At 36.8% G+C, this 20,589-nt stretch overlaps 1 protein-coding gene across 7 annotated transcripts in view; it reads left to right on the top strand.

The window, feature by feature from the left end:
• UIMC1 (ubiquitin interaction motif containing 1) overlaps positions 1 to 20,589 on the top strand; it is a 127,874-nt gene that overhangs the window by 62,560 nt on the left and 44,725 nt on the right. For 5 of the 7 annotated variants that reach the window (XR_004382004.1, XR_004382003.1, XM_032851892.1 and 2 more), the window contains 5 exons: positions 5,907 to 6,031; positions 6,770 to 6,875; positions 7,185 to 7,921; positions 14,045 to 14,109; positions 16,387 to 16,463. Coding sequence is in view for 5 of the 7 variants with exons in the window: in XM_032851892.1 (XP_032707783.1) it covers positions 5,907 to 6,031; positions 6,770 to 6,875; positions 7,185 to 7,921; positions 14,045 to 14,109; positions 16,387 to 16,463 (1,110 nt within the window). In the remaining 2 variants the exon portion in view is untranslated. The remainder of the gene's footprint in view (positions 1 to 5,906; positions 6,032 to 6,769; positions 6,876 to 7,184; positions 7,922 to 14,044; positions 14,110 to 16,386; positions 16,464 to 20,589) is intronic. The other 2 variants (XM_032851894.1, XM_032851896.1) reach the window with 2 other exon arrangements.

Below are 20,589 nucleotides of genomic sequence, written 5' to 3'. Positions count from 1 at the left end.
TGGTATATCAGCTTTACCACAGTTGTTTTGGAAAAGAAAGTTTTTAGGAAAAGATTTCAGCAGGAAAATAATTTATCTTGTTCATTTTTTTGTTATATGAAATGTTCGCTTTCAGCCATTTCAAATACCCCCAAATTATACAGGTTCTCTTGATAGGTACTGTCTAATTTTGTGATTTGGTTTGTTAACAGCCTGTTTGCACATCTCAGTGGGAGGCTAACCTGAATGTTGGGAGATGTTAATCATCATAAATTACGATCAGCATAATCAGCCTCATGCAAATTGTGCACTACTGTGTGTTTAGCTCAGCAGAATCATTTGATAAGCTGAGTGAGTCAGTTTATTTAGAGATGCTAAGGTTGACACTTGCTCATATTTTCCTTATAGGTGCATGATCTGGGGAAAAACTGTTGTTCCTTTTCTACTAATGATTAGGTACTTATATAGTAGAGAAGTTAAGTAAAATGAATCCTAGTCAACAGTGATTTTTATTGGACTTTAGTCTCAGTTCATGGTTGATATGTGAAAATAAGAGACAGTTATAGTGAGTGACAGTAACTAATTCTGATTGTGGTTAAATTAAATACATAACGGTAGCTTTGTCAAGTTCTGTGGTTATAAGCTGTTAATAAAATATACATAAAATGACTGTTAGAAAGATAATCTGAATTGAGGTTTTAGATTTCTTTAATTAATACATAATGACAATACATAATTATTAATTAATAGTAGTGAACAATTATTGGATCCTTGTTATGTGCCAGTCACTATCTAAGCATTTTACATGTATTAAATTAATCCTCATAACAGCCTTAAATATTATTACCTCAAGTTTATATATGTTTGACCTAAAATAAGTATTATAGAATCATGGCATTTACATGAGAATCCCTAAAGTCAAGAGTATAATTACTCTACATGCATGTCCACAATAGATTAAATGAAACAAAGTAAAAAGGGAGAGGGAGATTATTAAAGACCAGCGCCAGTACCCAGGTATACAGGATAAGTAACCTGCTGAAGACTAGACAACTAAAGAAGCAAAAATCAAGTTTTAAACCCAAGAAGACTGCTTTTGGAGCTTCCTCCCTGTGTACTAGAAAATAGAAACACACTGTGTTACTAAATTAAAGTTTTTGTTCTAATGATGGAGCAAGAGGGAAGAATCTGGAGAATACATCAGTTAATGTAGCCAAGTGTCATCTCTCCAGAACTTTTAGGGAAATAAGGTGTTTTGAAAAGGAGAGTATTATAAAGAACTCAAAATTATCTCTTTTGCATTATATGGTTCTTGGTTCTCGTAAATTGAACTTAAAGATGTAATCAAATTTTTTTTTTATGATTTAGTGACTTGATAGGAATGTCAGTGTTTCTCACTTCAGCTATTTCAGTGGCATTAATACCATGTCAAATTTTTTAAAAAAATACTTATTTGAGAGAGAGGGTGAGAGAACATGAGCAGGGGGAGGGGCAGAGAGAAAGGTAGAAACAGACTCCCTACTGAATGCAGAGTCCATTCTAGGGCTCAATCCCAGGACCCTTGAGATCATGGTCTGAGCTGAAGTCAGATGCAACCCAGGCACCCCTACTGTCTCATTTTAATTTGCATTTTCCTTATGACTAATGATTTTTTCATGTGCTTATTAGCCATTCTGGTATTTTCTTTTGGGAAGTATCTGTTTAGATCCCCTTCTCATTATTTTAAAATTTAGATTACTTGTTTTCTTAATTAAATTGAAGGAATTCTTTATTTTGGATATAAGTCCTTTGTCAGATTACATATCTAATGTATGAATATATGTTGCAAATATGTGCTCCCATTTTGTGTCTTACCTTTTTATTTTTTTAAGAAGATTTAAATTTTGATGAAGTCCACTTTTTTCTTTTATGCTTTTTTCTGAGTCTTGTCTAAGCAATCTTTGAGTACCCCAAGATTACAAGGATTTTCACGTATGTTTTCTTCTAGAATTTTTATAGTTTAGCTTTTGTATTTAGATGTGTGATCCATTTTGAGTTAATTTTTATATATAGTGTGAGATAAGGGTTGAGGATAATTTTTCTCATGGATGTCCAGTTGTTGTAGCAGTGTGTGTTGAAAAGCCTGTCCTTGTTGTTGAAAATCAATGTGTGGGTCTATTCCTGAATTTTCTGTTCCATTAAACAAGCTTGTTGGGATTTTGATTGGGATTGTGTTGATTGTATAAATCAATTTGGGTAGATTGTTGCCTTATTTTCTGAATTAAGTTTGACATTAATTAGTTTGACATTAATTTTTTCTTCATTCTTTGATAGAATTCACCAGTGATGAATGTCACATAGTTTTGGGATTTTCTTTAAGGAAAAGTTTTTTTTTTTTTTAAAGATTTTATTTATTTGGCAGAGAGATAGGACAAGTAAACAGAGTGGCAGGCAGAGGGAGAGAGAGAAGCAGCCTCTCTCTGCTGAGCAGGGACCCCAATGCGGGCTCGTTCCCAGGACCCTGGAATCATGACCTGAGCCGAAGGCAGACACTTAACCAACTGAGCCACCCAGGTGCCCCAACAAAAAGATTTTTAATCATAAATTTAATTTCTTATTAGATATAAAACTATTCAGTTTTTCTGTTTCTTGTGTCATTTTTCATAATTTGTGTTTTCAGTAATTTTGTTTTGTTTCAACATAATCAGTGTTTCAATCCTCTTTTCCTTCTTGTTCCCCAAAGGTTCCTTTTTAGATATTTTTCCCTAACCACCTGTCCCCCATGAAATTTTAATACCACAGATAATGCTATAGATCCCATTTATATGTTGATTTGTATATCTGTGTGTGTTTTGTTTTGTTCTGTTTTGTTTTAAAGTAGGCTCCCTGCCTAGTGTGGAGCCCAGTGTAGGGCTTGAACTCAAGACCCTGAGATCGAGACCTGAGCTAAAATCAAGAATCAGACACTTAACCAACTGAGCCACCCAGGTGCCCCTGTATATCTGTGTTTTATATATAAGAGAGTAAGATTTTTTTGATCTCCTAGAACCAGTTTTTGTCCATTTGGAGATAATGTCACCCTTTTTAAGAATGCATGATCCAAGTTGTCAGATTTGTTGATTTATATTTATCCACAGTACAGTTGGGTGGCTCAGTCGTTAAGTGTCTGCCTTCGGCTCAGGTCATGATCCCAGGGTTCTTGGATCAAGCCCCGCATCTGGCTCCCTGCTTTGCTGGAAGTCTGCTCCTCTCTCTCTCCCACTCCTCTGGTTGTGTTCCCTTTCTCACTGTGTCTCTCTCTGTCAAATAAATAAATAAAATCTTCAAAAAAAAAATTACCCACAGTATTCCTTTATTACTCTTTTCATGACTGTAGAATCTGTAGTATCTATCCCTTGTGTTATTCATGATATTATTAATTTGTGTTTTCTCTTTTTTTCCTTGATCTAGTTACATTTTTATAAATTCTGATTTTTTCATAGAACCAGTTTTTTGCTGCTTTAATTTTTTTCCCTTTTGTATGGCACCCTCTATTTTATTTCTATTCTTTATATTTGTCTTTACTTTGGGTTAATTTCACTCTTCATTTTCTAGTTTCTTAAAGTGTGAAGCTTACATAATTAATTTTAAACTTTTTTCTTTTTAGGTTATTTTAGAGAGAGAGAGCAGGGGGAGGGGCAGAGGAAGAGGGAGAGAATTTCAAGCAGACTGCATGCTGAGCGCAGGCCCTATGTGGGGCTTGATCCAAGGCCCCAAGATCATGACCTGAGCTGAAATCAAGAGTTAGCCGCTCAACTGACTGAGCCACTGAGGTGCCCCTAAACTTTTTTCTTTTGTAATATGATCATGAGGGGTTCCTGGGTGGCTCAGTCATTAAGCATCTGCCTTTGGCTCAGGTCATGGTCCTGGGGTCCTGGGATCGATCCCTGTGATGGGCTCTTAGTGAGGAGCCTGCTTCTCCCTCTTCCCTTGCTTGTGTTCTCTCTCTGTCAAATAAAGTCTTAAAAAAATCATAAACACCTATACATGTTTCTATAAATATCGTGTTAGGTGCATCCCACAAATCTTGATATGTTTTCATTCTATTTAAGGTCATTTCATATTCGGTAGGGTGCATTTTTTATGTTTGGGTTCAGTTTTAAGGATCCCTAATTCTTTTTTTTAAATTTTATTTATTCATTTGACAGAACTAGAGAGAGAACAGAGAGAACAGCAGGGGGAGCATTAGGCAAAGGAGTGGGAGAAGCAGGTTCACTGAGCCAAGAGCCCGAAACAGCGCTTGATCCCAGGACCCTGGGATCATGACCTGAGCCGAAGGCAGATGCTTAACCAGCTGAGCTACCCAGGCACCCCGGAATAATTCTTTAAAGAGAAACTTCTCTTCATCTATTTGGTTATCCTGTAATGTTGCTTGTATTGAAAGAGTAGGACACAAGCTTGATTCTTTTTTATTTATCAGTTGATCCACCATATACCATATGATCTCACTCATATGTGGAACTTAAGAAAGAAAACAGATGAACATATGGAAAGGGGGAAGAGAAAAAAAGGAGAGAGGGAAACAAGCCATAAGAGACTCTTAACGATAGAGAACAAACTGAGGGTTGTTGGAGGAAAGTGGGTAGGGGATGGGCTGGATGGGTGGTGGTTATTAAGCAGGGCACTTGTTATGATGAGCACTGAATGTTGTATGTAAGTGATAAAATGCTGACTTCTACCAGAAACCAATATGTACTGTATGTTAAATACCTAAAATTTAAATTTAAGAAAAATATTTGAAAAAACGAAATAGTTGATCCACTAACATTCTTCAGTGGTGACCACTTAGTTGTGTGGTTTTTTTTTTTTTTTTTTTATTTTATTTTTAAGTAATCTCTACATGAAGTATGGGCTTTGAACTCAATCCCAATGATGTAAGACAAGAATTGCATGCTCCACTGACTGAGCCAGCCAGGTGCCCCAGTTGTGTGTTTTTTTTTTTTTAAAGATTTTATTTATTTATTTGACAGAGAGATCACAAGTAGGTAGAGAGGCAGGCAGAGAGAGAGGGGAAGCAGGCTCCCTGCTGAGCAGAGAGCCTGATGCGGGGCTTGATTCCAGGACCCTGAGATCATGACCTGAGCTGAAGGCAGAAGCTTAACCCACTGAGCCACCCAGGTGCTCCAGGTTTTTTTTTTTTTTTAAGTGTCCTTAAAACTCATAAATGTAAAGATATTTGATGTCTTAATTCATTGCAGTGATTATTCGTATTGATATTCCAGTTGTTCAAGTTTTGGTCAGTGAGAACCCTTTAAAATTGGTTACTAAGTTCTTTTGATGTAACCCTAGTAGTGTCTGATAGATAATTCACTCACAACAGATATTCTAGCTCATCTTCTGTATTTCATGCTCCAGACTTGGAATCGCCACTATACCTTTGTATGCCCTGGTACCTTTCTCCAAGGTACCCCAGTTGTCTTTAATGGAAATAGTGTTTGGAAATCACATTCTGGTCATTAGGGATGTTCTTTTCTGCTGGGTAAATAAGAGGATTCTGAAGTGTAAAATTCTTTTGGTTAAGTATTGAGCACAAAGCAATGTGATATGTAGCAAAGAGCCCTGGAATGGGAGCCAATTCCTCTATTCATTTATCAAGTATTTATTGAGTATCAGGTGCCAGACATTCTTTTATACATAGGAGATGAAACAGTGACCAAAATTGGCAAAAACTCTGCCTTTATGAGAGTTTACAGTCTAGTTAACCCAAGATACTTATTGAAACAACTGTTACTTATCTTGGCCAACACCTTACCTTTTGGGTCTTTCCTCATTTATAAGAGTATAAAATTGTACTAAATGGTCTGTAGTGTTTTCATTTGAAAAGTTTAATAATTTCTGTTTCTTGCTTCTGTGCTTATTTAGTAATATTTGCAGTATTCCTCTCCTCTCTTTTTCTTATCCTCTTACAGAAATGACAGAAGAGGAACAGTTTGCTCTGGCTCTCAAAATGAGTGAGCAGGAAGCTAGGGAGATGAACAGCCAGGAGGAGGAAGAAGAGGAGCTCTTGAGGAAAGCCATTGCAGAAAGCCTGAATGTAAATATGCTACGTTGAAAAAGTTTGTGAGGCTTGATCAGCGGTATATATATTTTTATTACTTCTGCAGTGCTGCAGGTGCATTAGGAACCAGCTGTAGTAGTTCATAGGGTTTTTAACTAACAAATACTTCCCATAATAATTTTTAAAGTGCTTTTCAAATTGTTGGTGAACCCAATTTGAAGTGTTCTATTAATTTCATATGAAAGAGTTTTCTTCCACCCCACAGATTTTCCGTACCTGGTTTAAGAGAGCTTAGTAGTTGGCAGCTTTTGAAAAAAGTTACCAAGTCCCAAGAAACTAAAAGGGAGCAAGATAAGGTGCTTACCTCTCCTGTTTTGGGGGAGATCAAAGGCAATGAGAAACTAGAAGTGGGTTTTGGGAAAAAAAATGAGCAGTTAAACATTTTTCAAATAATGTTAAATTGTGGTTTAAAAATGTATATTTGAAATTATTCTAAATGTGAAGAATATTTGCCAGTGGCAGGTCCTGAGCCATCCTTTATGTCATTCATGTTTCTATATTAGAAAAGGACTTAGTGTAGTGATCTACTATAGCATTTTGCACATAGTAGGCTTTTGGTACACATTGTGGAAATCATTTGAATTGAGCATCTAACGTTTTGGACAGGAGAATCTCTTAGCGGACAGTGGCTTCCCTGTTTTGTCCTTCCTGTGACCCTTCATGTATAGCTATTTTAATAATAAACCTGGTCTGGTGTGGGATCACTTGTTTCAGAGTTGCCGGCCTTCTGATGCTTCTGCTACCAGATCTCGACCTCTGGCCACTGGACCATCTTCACAGTCCCACCAAGAGAAAACCACAGACTCTGGGACCACTGAAGGCATGTCTCCCTGTTCTGACTCCTTCCACTCATCAAGTATAACTATATCACAGGGATCTTGTGCTGAGAGTAGATATACAGAAATGCCCCAAATCCCTTTGGTGGCATTAAAGAGGTTAAATCTGAAAATAGTTGAGATCTCACTAATACCCAGCATACTTTTATCTCCAAGGAAAAGTCTACATTTGGTTAAGCACAAAGAAGAGCCTTTTACCCACATTATGTAATTCTTGGTAAGTGATTACTTACCAAGCCCTCTTAATAAAGAACAGTTTGTCCTTAGCCCTACTTTTTCTCAAATACCTACAGGCATATGGCAGCTGGTACCTCCATCACTGTTTAAAGGCTCACATATCAGTCAGGGAAACGAGGCTGAGGAAAGAGAGGAGCCTTGGGACCACACTGAAAAAACTGAAGAGGAGCCGGTCTTTGGCAGCTCAGGAAGCTGGGATCAGTCAAGCCAGCCAGTGTTTGAGAATGAGAACGTTAAATGTTTTGACAGATGTACTGGCCACTTGGCTGAGCACACACAGTGTGGGAAGCCACAGGAAAGTACTGGGAGGGGTTGTGTTTTTCACAAAGCTGCCCAGGGTAGGGGGGACACATCTAGGCACTGTCTGCCTATCCCAGCAGATGCCAAAGGTCCCCAGGATGTTGGGGGCACTGTGCACTACTTCTGGGGTATTCCATTCTGCCCTGCTGGAGTAGATCCTAACCAATATACCAAGGTCATTCTCTGCCAGTTGGAGGTTTATCAAAAGAGCCTAAAAATGGCTCAGAGGCAGCTCTTTAAAAAAAAAGGGTTTGGGGAACCAGTGTTACCTAGACCTCCTTCTCTGATCCAGAATGAATGTGGCCAAGGAGATCAGGCTAGTGAAAAAAATGAAGGCATCTCAGAAGATATGGGAGATGAAGACAAAGAGGAGAGGCAGGAGTCTAGGGCATCTGTCTGGCACTCAAAAACCAAGGATTTCCAAGAAAGCCCAATTAAAAGCTTGAAAGAGAAACTTTTGTTGGAGGAAGAACCAACAACCAGTCATGGTCAGGTAAGGGTCAGCGATGCTGTGATTAAGGATGATTTATTCACAGTTTAAACAAGGATTATTATAGATATTTGTTCTTTTTGTGGTCTTTTTCCCTGATTTTTAAAGTAACACATGCTCACTATGGAAAATTAGGAAAGTACAGAAGTGTGTAAAGAAGAAAAAATTACCCATAATCTCAGACCAAGAGGCAGTCATTATTTCTATGCATTTTAAAATATTTTTTCTCTTATAAAATTTTCAACAAAATGAAGACTCTAATGTATAAGCTGTTTCTTTTTCCCACTTAGTAGTTTATGTTAGATCTTTTCCTATTAATTAAGTATACTTGAAAACATTATTCTATATATGGATGTATCATAATTTATTTTTTATGTTTTAAAATTTTTATCATTTCTAAAAAGATAAGTTTTTGAATAGGTAATAATACTCTTATGGACCATGGATTGGAAAGATGTCAATGCAGTCTGTCTCCTGTCCCCTTCTCAAGCCAACCAGTCCCTTCCCTGAAGTCAACCTGTATTACTAGTTTCTAGTGTATCCTTCTAAGATATTATATGTGGTACAAACAGATCTGTATACCTACTCTTTTTCTCACCTATTTTTATACAAATGACCCCATAATCTACACATTATTCTGTACCTTGCTTTTCTTCATTGAAATATTTCTGAGATCATTCCATAACACACATACATAAAGAATTTCTTCCCTTTTTTGGGTGTGTAATATATGGTGTTCAGATGAGTTTATTTTATCCAGTACCCCTTTGGTGGACTTTTAGGTTGTTTCTAGTATTTTACTGTTACAAACACTACTGCACTGATTACTCTTATATGAAGATGTTTCATCCACATGGGAAATATTTGCATAATTTCTTGTAGATGTAATTGGTGGATCAAAGGACATATGCATTTACAATTTTGTTACTCTTGCCAAATTTTCTTCCATAGAGATTGTATCAATTTACACTCACAACAGTGTATTAGTACCAGCTTCCCACTACCAATTCCAAATCAATACTATCAGGACTTTCTAACCTTTGCCAATTTGAGGAATGAAAAATACCATCTCAATACAGTCTTAATTTGCATTTCTGTTATTGGGTTGCAGTTGAAATCCATTTATAGTTCCTTTTCTGTCTGTTTAGATCTTATGGGCATTTTTCTTTTTCAACTGTCTTTTTCTTAGTGGTTTGTAGATACCCTTTATTAGGGGAAGTGGTCCTTTTTGATATGAAGAGTAGATAGTTTTCCAATATATTTTTTACCCCACATGATGGTATATTTTTGATTTTGCTTGTGGTGGTTTTCTCTTATTTACCAAAAACAGTCCCCTGTTTGGGAACATTTAGGTTATCTTTTCAGTTTTTTTCTGACATATCTAGATTGTATTATATATCAAAGCTTATGTTCTGTTTTTTTTTTCCCCTCTGGGTATTATAAAAGCAATCATATAGTTACAAACTGTGTAAACTATAAGTTTAAAGAGTATTCTGTTTTGTGACTGTACTGTTCTTTGTTGCTATTTCTGTTTTTGGGCTCTGAGTTTTTGGTTTTGTTTTGCTGTTGTTTATTTCTCTTATAATAAGGGTTTAAGAAATGGAAGCTTTGAGAAAGATCATAGTATAGTGTAGAGAGCATGGATTTGGAGTTTGAATTTTGACTTTTGTGTATGTCCTTGAGCAAGCCATTTAACCTCTCTGAATCTTAATTTTTACATCTGTAAATTGGGAATAGCAGTTCATGAACAATAGTTTTAATGATTAAAGTGAATTATGTAAAATGTCTGCTATGATGCTTAGGAGATTATAGGCACTCATTAAATGGTAGTTCTCTCTAAGGGATCAGAAGGCCATTCATTGAGGGTACCTGTGGGAATCATTCTTCCTCAGCAGCCTTATTCATCCACATTCTGGAAAGGTTGCTGTATAGAAAGAAAAAGCATTTTTCTTAACAGTTCTTCTAGTGACTTGGCTCTTTTCCAAAGGAAGGTTAGTTTGTGCTTATAACATGTTTCGTTTGTTAGTTCTTTGCAACTAAGAGAGACTTCCACTTAAGAGAATAAATAAACTCTAAAGAATGAACATTTATTTATTTGTTGACTGGTTTATTGTAATTCATTTTGTTAGCTTGAAAATCCCAGGGGCCAGAGTTGTAGAACATAGACTTCTGTCAAGTTCTGACATTTGAAAGCAGTGCCTTTGGAATGGCTTGGAAGTGTTCAGAACCTAATGGCGGCCATTGGTTGAAGTTCTCTAACTTCCCTGAACTGGCCACCAACTACTACTGATAGTATTATTGATTGGTACTATTTGGCCACAACCGATCAAATCAAGCTAGTTTAATTAAAAAGAGTACTTAATCATAAGGAAATCAGGTGCCTCATAAATTATAAAACAGGATGGTAACCAAGCATAGACAAGGTATAGGGTCTAGAATAATTTTTCTGTATCTCATTGCTATATTGTATCTTCTTCATTTTTCTCCCCTGTGTATTGGCTTCATTTGCTTCTCTTTTACAGTGGCTGGTGGAAGACACTGATCCTACAACTCCCAAACTTAAATACAGGTTAAAGGAGTTTTTTTTCTTTGTCAATACCAATTTCAAATTTCTAGGAAAGGGCTTAACCGCCCTGTTGCGGTTAGTAGTCTTCACCAGCCCAGTTGACTGTGGCCTAATGTGAGGTCTGTGTCAAATTGTACACATGGCTGAGTCCACTGCTATAATACAGTAGGAGGGGTGACATACTGGCCTCAGTAAAAGGAGACCAGGCAGATAACCTAGTAAGTATCCAATATGGTCATTGTCATTAACATTAATTTTAGAAATCAGAACTGTTGAAAAATGCTGAAAAGTTTAAAGAATAAAGTTGAAAGCATTCACAATCCTGTTATCTAGTGATATATTCCTTCATCTTATCTTCTATACCTATTTTTATATGGTTTCCATCATATATTTTTGTATTTTTTTGGTATTTTTATATTTTTAAGTTACATTATATAAACATTTTCTTATGATGTTAAAATTATTTATAGATTTATCTTTTAATGACTAATATTCTGGTTTATGAATTTATCATAATATTTTAACCCTTTTCCTATTGTTGGATGCTTTGCTTATGATAAACATCTTTTTTAAATAAAATACTATTTTATTTACAGTTAGTATCCTTTGGGGAGCCTGGCTGGCTTAGTTGGTAGAATGTGCAACTCTTGATCTTGGGGTTGTGAGTTCAAGCCCATGTTGGGTGTGGAGATTACTTTTAAATGTAAAATCTTAAAAAGATAAATAAATAAAATAAAATAATTATTCTTAGAGATAGGGAGCAAGGAAGATTCTGGATTAAAGAGCTATGAACATAAAAATAGGACTTGCTGTTTATTGCCAAATTGCATTTCAAGAAAGGTTGCTCATATGTGTACTCCTTCCTTTCAGCAATGCATGAGAATGCCTAGTTCACTGCAGTCTTGCCAACACAGAATAGTATCTTTAAAAAACAAAACAAAATAAATAAACTTACTAATTTTATAGTCAAATAATGAAAGTCTACAGTTGTAATTTCACCACTTATATTGGTCTTTTGCTTTCAGGAACTGTGGGTATAAAGAATTTATGTGCTTATTAAACATTTTCTATTGGTTATGACTTTGCTGGAGCTGCCCAGTTGTGAGACTCCTTGGTTGACGGAGATAGCAAAAGGTTCCCAGAACTAGGAACTTAGAAAAACATTCACCTTCGGGCAAATCACTTTAAGTATATATGAAGGTTATAAAAGCTTTTGAATCATATAACTAATTTCTGGCATCACAGAAACAATAGAGAGGTTGTTGATGAAGATGGAGAGTTCATCTTGATGGCCATACAGCAGGGAAGTAGAGTAGTAGCATATTGATGTGGTCACTACTTTTCTGGGTCTGATCTTTAATTTTTCAGTCCAGATACTGGAATTTGTTTTTCAGAAATGGCTGGATTGTGTGGTGGGGTGTGAGAACCGACTTTGACTTGTCAAGCTTCAAGCTGATATGTACACCAAATGCCAGTTTGTTAATTTATTATGCAAGATAGACATTTTTGGTGACCACAGTATTTAGGTCCACCATCTACTACTGTACCTCCTAGGATGAAGGTACCTAGAGGGCTGAAAATAGTAATCAGGAAATGGGAATAGTTAAGGGATGATTCAGCTAGTCTCTGGAAAGACTGATAAGCTGCTAGTACATGATAATAGAGGACATTTCTCTGGTGACCAGATGATGTGTCTGTTTATTTTTACTTCTCAAGCTACGGTGTTGAAGACACTGCTTGATTCTGAATCTTTGGATTTTTCTTTTTTAGATTCATTGCAGACTATCATCCCTTTTTCATTAACATTTTATTTCTTTAGGCAAATTCAACATCTTGATTGGGCCACAGCTTCCTTAGGTTAAGTTATATTCATATCCTGCATCCCTGTTCAAATTGATTATATTTGGATATTCTAATAAAATTTTGTTTGCTTGTTTTGCTATGTTATTTTCATATTCGGGAAGAACCTCACTTTACCTTTATGTTCAGATTGCTGTCATCGAGGTATAAGTTTAGAAATTAAAAATGATTTATTGAAATGAAGACATTCTTGGAATTCTATGTCGAAATGGTTGTAAGATTATTATTATTATTATTATTATTATTATTATTATGGTTAGAACATGTATTTTGGAGTCCGATCCCGGCTCCACTTTTGACCAACTCTGTAATTTTGGGCAAATTGTTTAACCCATCAAAGTTTCACTTTCCTCATTTCCAAAAAAACTTTTTATAGTTTCTGCCTCAAAAAGTTCTTGTGAGGATTAAAGGAGATAATGTAAAGTGATTTTCATAAGGGCTTGGCACTTAATAGGTGTACAGTAATTAAAAAAAAACAAACCAAAAACAGAACGATATGCTTTAGCGGAAGGTAGAGATGGAGGTATCTTATAACTCACCATTGCCTTGATGGCTTCTGAAGCCCAAGTTTAGTCAACTATAGTTATTCTAAGATGGTAAAATCTATTAAATGGACACTAGGTGTCAGTATCTACTTTTTTTTTTTGCATTTCAGTAATGAAACTTACACTACTGAATTCAAACAAATAGGTGACGTATTTATTGCTGTTGTATTTTAGTCCTTTTGACAGTTTTGTTCAACCCTCATTTTTCATAATGACTATATTCCTGATCATTGTACAGCTTTATCTTTCCTTTGAAGGAAGGCTCATCTCAGCTATTTCTGTTTTTTAGTATATTTTATTTGCCTGAGTGGTACAGAGATGCCTGACTTGTTTCGGTTATTTATATCCTGTTAGGAGACCCTGAAAACTTCACCTAGTAGCTTTATATCTATTGGAAGAAGCCTCTCAGCTCAGGTACTTCTTCGAAGTCTCCCTAAGGCAGCAGTAGATATTTTTTCTGTACACCTACATTTAATGAATAGACCTTTGCACCAAGTTTACTATTAATCATAGAAAATAATCTTTTTTTAAAACCCAGTCCCTATTTGTTACATTTTTAAAAAGATATCCCTGTAGCCAGATAATAAAATCATAGTGGCAGATTTGTAGCAAAAGGAATCTTTATAACCTTCCCTTTGGGATGTTCTGTGTTATGGCTTGGTTGTGTTCAGAGAGACTTCTTCACAGATCGCAGTGTTTTCCCCAGTTAAATATTTCCATTGAAAACTGGGCGTTTCTCTATGTTTCCTACTTCTGCAACAGAACTTTATAGTTGTTTTTTCGAAATCATGATTCATTTGACTCACCAATTAATATTTATGTGTCTTGCATTTTACAAAGGCCATCACCTATGTTATCTTTTTAAATTCTCATAATAAGTCTGTGAGGCAGTCTAATAACCATTTTAAGATGAGGAAACAGATTGAAATGTGACACCCTAGATTACAGAGTTAAGGGGTGATCCACCTGTGATGTAAATCCCACTCTTCTGACTCCATAGGATATGCTTTTTTCTACTGAAACTTACTGACTTACGTAAAATGTTTTATTCTTACTGCTAATTGCGGAGTAATAACGCTGAGAAATTAAAAGGTTTTTTTAAAGAGGAGAAACCAGTTCATCTGTGCCTATTTAGGATGTTATATTTCTTTGCAGTCTTCCCAAGGGCTATTTGTTGAAGAAACTTCTGAAGAAGGAAACTCTGTACCTGCCTCACAAAGGTAAGATTATAAGTTGTTTTGGGTCTGAATTCCCTGATGGTGCCAGAGTAAGAGAGATGAAGCACATGAGTGAGACTGTACAGGGACAGCTTGCCAGGGATCTTTTAGCTCCTTTATAAGTACAGACTGAGAAAAATCATTATCTTCCAGTTCTCAAATATGTATCTCATAGAAGCCTGACATATTAGAATGGAAGAGATCTTAGAATAAGGTGGTGGTGTTGTTTCGGTATAGTCCAGCCATCTTGGCACGTATCCCATTTTTACCATTCCTAAAAGTGTTTACGTTCTGCTGCTCTCTTAACCTAGCTTCCTTTGCCAATCTGACGGCTCTAGACTAGTTTCTTTGCAGTCCTTCCAGTCCTCCTGTCCCGTTTGATTTCCTCTGCTTATGCTTATTTTATCTGCATGTCTAAATTGCATACATCTTTTAAGTCTACTCTTAAGACTTATTTTTTTATTATTCATATTATTCAGGTCACAGAGAACATGGCTCACCCTCACTCCCTGTACTGTGCCACTTTTAATCTGGTTGTATCTTATTTTTCCCTTAAATTGTTGTATTTGCATTACCTCCTCAGTTATTCTTGCCGATTGATTGGTGGGATTACCTTCTTAGGTCTTCTCGCTTAATAATATATAGTGGTTGATTGATTACAAACTGTGCTTATCAACTGGATCGGGTTTTTAATTTTCCCTTTTATATGGTAGTTGATCTTTGGGGATTACTCAAGAGCTAATTTTGTGTTGAGTGACCTCTACTTCTCATATGAAAGTTGAGGTCCAATTACCATTTGCTGTAATTTGGTTGTGCTTCTTAGGGTTTTGGTTAAATTGATAGTACTAGGTATTTCTTTCGGAGTTGAAGAATATGGTTTTGGTTTGATTCTCCCGCTGTTAAGATGGTTTTGGAAGTGGTTTTAACTGGAATAGGCCTTTTGCTTCTTCCAGGTCCCTCTGCTTTGTTGTGGTGAGCCTGTGCAGAGCAGATGTAAGTTTTAATAAATGATTATATGCTTTGTCACCAGGAGAGAGTTGGAATTGCAGGCAATGTGGTTTGACTTCAAATTGATTAGCCCATTTTATAAATGTCAGCAAATTGTTTTGTGATGGACCCTTTGAATAGAGCCCTAATGTTACATGCAGAGTAAACTGTGTCTGGCTTGGGTTTACAATAAATGTTATAAGATGTTTTATTGAGAAAGAGAAATCACTTGCGGTTTCCTATCAGGATTTAGTTATTTATCATGAATCAGTGATGGTTAGTCTCTCTTCTCTGTGGTTCTTGGTTGATGTGAAGTTTTATTTTTTAAGTATCCTCTTGCATACTTGATCAAACTAGTCATAAAGCTCTGTGAAGCATGGAGGGGGATAGCTCAGATGCTCAGATCTCTCAGCCATGTGTTCCTGTGTCAGGAAGAGATTGCACTCCATGAACAGGCAGGGTAAACTAAAAGGTTGGGTGATGGGAGTGGTACATAATTATGTTACTCTCAGAAGAGATATTTAACTTGTATGGGCAGATTTTGCTGTAGGGCAATTTGGAATTGTATCTTTTTGTTGCTTGGAAAGCCACATCTTGAGATAAAGAGAAAATTTAACTGCAAGGTGAGGGAAAGCAAGTGTGTTGTCAAGAGAATCTCCATATTTTCTCTTAGGAGTTTATAAATCTCTAACCTTTAGAAGGCTGAGATGGAGGCTATAAAACACAATTGACATTCTTTTTTTTTTCTCTCTCTCTAAAGATGTATTTATTTATTTGAGAGAGAGAAAGAGCACACTTGAGTGTGTGCACAGGGCAAGGGGCAGAGGGAGAGAATCCTTAAGCACAGACACCCCACTGAGCAGGGAGCCCAATGCAGGGCTCAGTCCTACAACCCCTGTGACATCATGACCTGAGTTGAAACCAAGAGTCAGATGTCTAACCTACTTAGCCACGTAGGTGCCCCCTGTTGACATTCTCTTATGGGAGTGGAATTTTTGTCTTCTAGGGTATTCACAGATAGTCCTTACCCTTCAACTTTCCTTTGTAAAGACTCAAAAAGGGGATTCTTTGGATTCAGTGATTTTGCTGGAACCAGAGTTGTAAGCATGTTTATTTTCCCCATTTCCGGCCTGGAGTATTCACTACCAATTCCTTGCTTCCCTGTTGTGATTTTGTGGTATTGGACAGTAGGTATCAGATTACCTGTGGCTTTGTAAATGACTCACCATTGCTTTTGGCCCTGTATTCTGATTTATTATACTGGGATTCACTTGGGGTTTGGTTCTTTTTCAGCATTGCTGCTTTGACCAGTAAGAGGAGCTCAGTCCTTATGCCAGAGAGTTCTGCAGAGGAAATCACTGTGTGTCCTGGTAAGCAACCCACTGATCTTAACTGAATTTCTGATCCCTAGCTATCTACCTTTTTGTGCCTATTAATTTTTCTTGCTTTTCCAACCCACTTTCCGGAGGTTTATTGTGATTGATGTGTATCTCCTCCACATATATACATGTACACATATATATACATATACACACACACTTTTTAAATGGACATTAGCTCTGATTCTCAGTCTTTTCTCAGATGTTTTAGTTTTGAGATTAATACGCTCTTTGTCTCCTCATTTGCTTACCAGCCTCCTCAGAGATGGCAGCAAAGCATCAGGAGTAGCACTTAATTGTACGTTCAGAGGCAAGAGGACTCTATATTTTGGTTGATGGATTCTCCAAATTGGGCTGTCCTCAAATATGCCTGTCATTAAGCAGATTTTTCTAGTTTTACATTGCCATTCACTCCTTATAGCAGAGGGAAGTCTAGAAATTGAATTTTGTGCATAGTTCTGTCATTGACTTATTTTTAATCTCAGATAAGGCATTTAACCTGGTTAAGTACCACACTTTGCCTTTTGTTAATTGTAGAGATGAAAAGACTTGTGTTCCGTACTTTAGGTATAAGAGATGCTCATTCCATGTTGCACATAAATAGATTTTGACATAAAAAATAATTTATTGTTTTAATTACAACAAGCTTTTATTAAAATTTAAAAAAAATTTTGCTAATGGGATTTTATTTATTCTAAGATTTATTTATCTGAGGGACACTTGGGTGGCTCAGTCATTAAGCACTGCCTTCAGCTCAGGTCTCCTGGGATCAAGCCCCGCATCAGGCTCCCTGCTTAGCAGGAAGCCTGCTTCTCCCTCTGCCACTCCCCCTACTTGTGTTCCTGCTCTCACTGTCTCTCTCTATGTCAAATAAATAAATAAATAAATAAAATTTTTTTTAAAGATTTTATTTATTTGACAGAGAGAGATCACAAGTAGGCAGAGAGGCAGGCAGAGAGAGAGGAGTTAGCAGGCTCCCTGCTGAGCAGAGAGCCTGACGCAGGGCTCAATCCCAGGACCCTGAGATCATGACCTGAGCCGAAGGCAGAGGCTTAACCCAGTGAGCCAACTAGGCGCCCTTAAATAAAAAATTTTTTAAAAGAAGATTTATTTATTTGAGAGGGGGACGGGCGAGGGAAAGAATTTCAAGCAGATTTTGCTGAGTGTGGAACCCAATGAGGGGCTTGATGTGGGGCTTGACTCTTCAGGGCTCAGTCTCATGACTTGAGCCAAAATCAGACACTTAACTGAGCCACGTAGATGCCCTCACAAAATAATTTTTTAAAAAGATTTTATTTATTTATTTGAGAGAGAGAGTGACAGAGTACATGAGCAGGGGTGGGAGGTGGGGCAGAGAGAGGGAGAAGTGGACTCCTGGCTGGGCAGGGAGCCTGATGCAGGGCTGGATCCCAGGACCTTGAGATCTGACCTGAGCCAGAGGGAGATGCTTAACTGACAGAGCCACACCCAGGCACCACCACACAAAATAATTTTAAATAAACTAAGATACCCATTATCTGAGGGAACTCTGGAGCTGAATCATTGTATAATATGAAGAATTATTTTGTGATATGAACCACTACTTTTTAAGGATTTTGTTTTAGCTTATATTTCCTTTTTTTGCTCTTCTTAAAAGTAAGACCAATTGTATCAGTAACCTCATTCGTATGAGATTAAGGGACTTCCTATCAATGTTTAAACTCTTTGGGCAGTACGTATTGTACACATGTTATCATAAGTCATACCTAGTTTCCCTTGGGTCTCATATAACCTACCTGTCAGGGTCAGAGAGACTCATAGTTTTCTTATTTTGGTTTCTTTCAGTTTTTTTTTTTCCTCTGGAGACTTAAACTTAGTTTACACATTATTTTAGGAAAGACCTATGAACATTTATAAACATTTGGCAGCATATCATAAAAGGCCTTTCTTTACTTATTTTTAAGTTTAATTATGTTGCTTTCTATTGAAAGTGGGTTTCTTTATTCATATAAAATATATTTGAATTAACTGCCGGATGATATCCATTAAGAGACCTCACTACCAAGTGCTTTGATTTTGGCAGGAACACTCAGGAATGCTGTGCTATCTTTGTGAAAAGAAAACTTTACAACTCCCACAGCTGACCATCCCCTACCTCTGACCACCCGCCCATCTTGGATTGCTGACTTATGCCATCCTGTTAGGAAGTCACTCAGTTTGTTTAAGATGATGGCATGTGATGTTGCCCAGGGATTTGGCAGGAGGAACCTGTGAATACAATAATTTTGAAAGCCCTAGTTGGTGAGAGAGGGAAAAGCAGGCCCTTCAGGACTGAGGTTAGATAACTTTTATGATCATGAATTGCTGTCATTAGCTTGCTAATTAAATTAGTCCAACTGTTTGCTGACAAAAACCGCTCCTAAATGAGATTGCAAAAGGTTTCCATAACATTACTGTTCCTTTTGCTGAGAAAGTGTAACTACTTCTCCATGATGCCAGACTCCTGAATCTCTTTGTAAATACAAAATTTAGAAACTATGCCATCTAAATTTTCCAGAAAACTTGAGTTTTCAGTGTGTTCTAAATAGATGAATTGCAGATCGAGTGTAGTAGTCCATTTTCTCTGTTTTGTCTTAGATTTCTGAAAGTTCCAGGGATCTGATACTCAAAATTATAACATCTTTTTTTACTCCCTTTGTTGAAGAAACAGGATTATAGCCTTATGCCCACCTTGTGTATGCTCTTAGTATTATTTATTTCTAAGGAGCTAATGTTCTCTTTTCTTTATAGTTGACTATTTCAGCTATTCACAGAAAGTTTAATTAAAGACTTTTTATTCAGTAGTACAGACAATGAGTAGCTCTTATTTTCTAAGAGACTAAATGTCTTTTTTGGTAATATCTCAGGGAAACTTGACAAAAAAGTTTTTTTTTTTTAATTGGTTTTATTAAATGATTCTTGAATTGGGCAGCATCTCCTGTAGCAAGTAGAGGGGTTCCCGACAAAGACAACTTTGAAGTTTATGCACTGTAAGCCTTTTTCTGCCAAGGTGGTAAAATCTGTGTGTGTGAGCATGTATATTCATTTTTCAAAAAATAATAAGGTATGAAAATATAGTTAACACTAGAAATTTATTTAATCCCTCTTTGATGTTGAGAAGATACTTCAGTATCTTATATAGGTACTTTATTTCCCCAACATAGGCCATTCATTGTATTTGTGAGGCACGTAAGTATCAGTAAGATGTGCAGTTTAGATAAGAAAGAACATAACTGGGTATGAATTTTGAGATAAGTTTCTTTTCCAAAGAAGTTGTCCTTCTTTGACGTAGTTACTGTTCTTCTTCTTTTTTTTTTTTTTAAGATTTATTTTATTTATTTTAGAGAGTGAGCATGAGTGGAAGGAGCAGAGGGAGAGGGAGGGAAAATGCTAAGCAGACTCTGCATGTGAGACTTGATCCCATGATTCTGAGATCACAACCTGAGCTGAAACCAGGAGTTGGTCTCTTAACCGACTGTGCCACCCAGGCGCCCTTGTTCTTTTGTTGTATCACTTGATGGGTGGCTAGACCAGAAGTTGGCAGACTTTTTCTGTAAGACTAGATAGATATATTAGATTTTGTGGGCTAAATGACTCAGCTCTGCCACTGAAACTACTCAGTGCTGCCATTTTAGCACAAGAGCAGCCATAGAATACAGGGAAAAATGGGTGTGGCTGTGTTCCAGTAATACTTTTATTTACAAAACCAGGGAAAAATGGGTGTGGCTGTGTTCCAATAATACTTTTTTTTTTTTTAAGATTTTATTTATTTATTTGACAGAGAGAGATCACAAGTAGATGGAGAGGCAGGCAGAGAGAGAGAGAGGGAAACAGGCTCCCTGCTGAGCAGAGAGCCCGATGTGGGACTCGATCCCAGGACCCTGAGATCATGACCTGAGCCGAAGGCAGCGGCTTAACCCACTGAGCCACCCAGGCGCCCCCAATAATACTTTTATTTACCAAAACAGGAAGGTGGCTGGCTTTGGGTCATGAGCTATAGTTTGCTGACTCCTGAACTAGACTATGAAGGACACCATCTTACATCTCCTTATTACTTGCAGTCTGTATAGTCCCTGGAATTTGTTCATAAGTATTTGTT

This window comes from Lontra canadensis, unplaced genomic scaffold (assembly GCF_010015895.1).
Source record: "Lontra canadensis isolate GAN:19392208 unplaced genomic scaffold, GSC_riverotter_1.0 scaffold5, whole genome shotgun sequence".
NCBI classification, from domain to species: Eukaryota; Metazoa; Chordata; class Mammalia; order Carnivora; family Mustelidae; genus Lontra; species Lontra canadensis.
The sequence above is the reverse complement of the archived record's forward strand: the minus strand, read 5'-3'. Positions and strand labels throughout refer to the sequence as shown.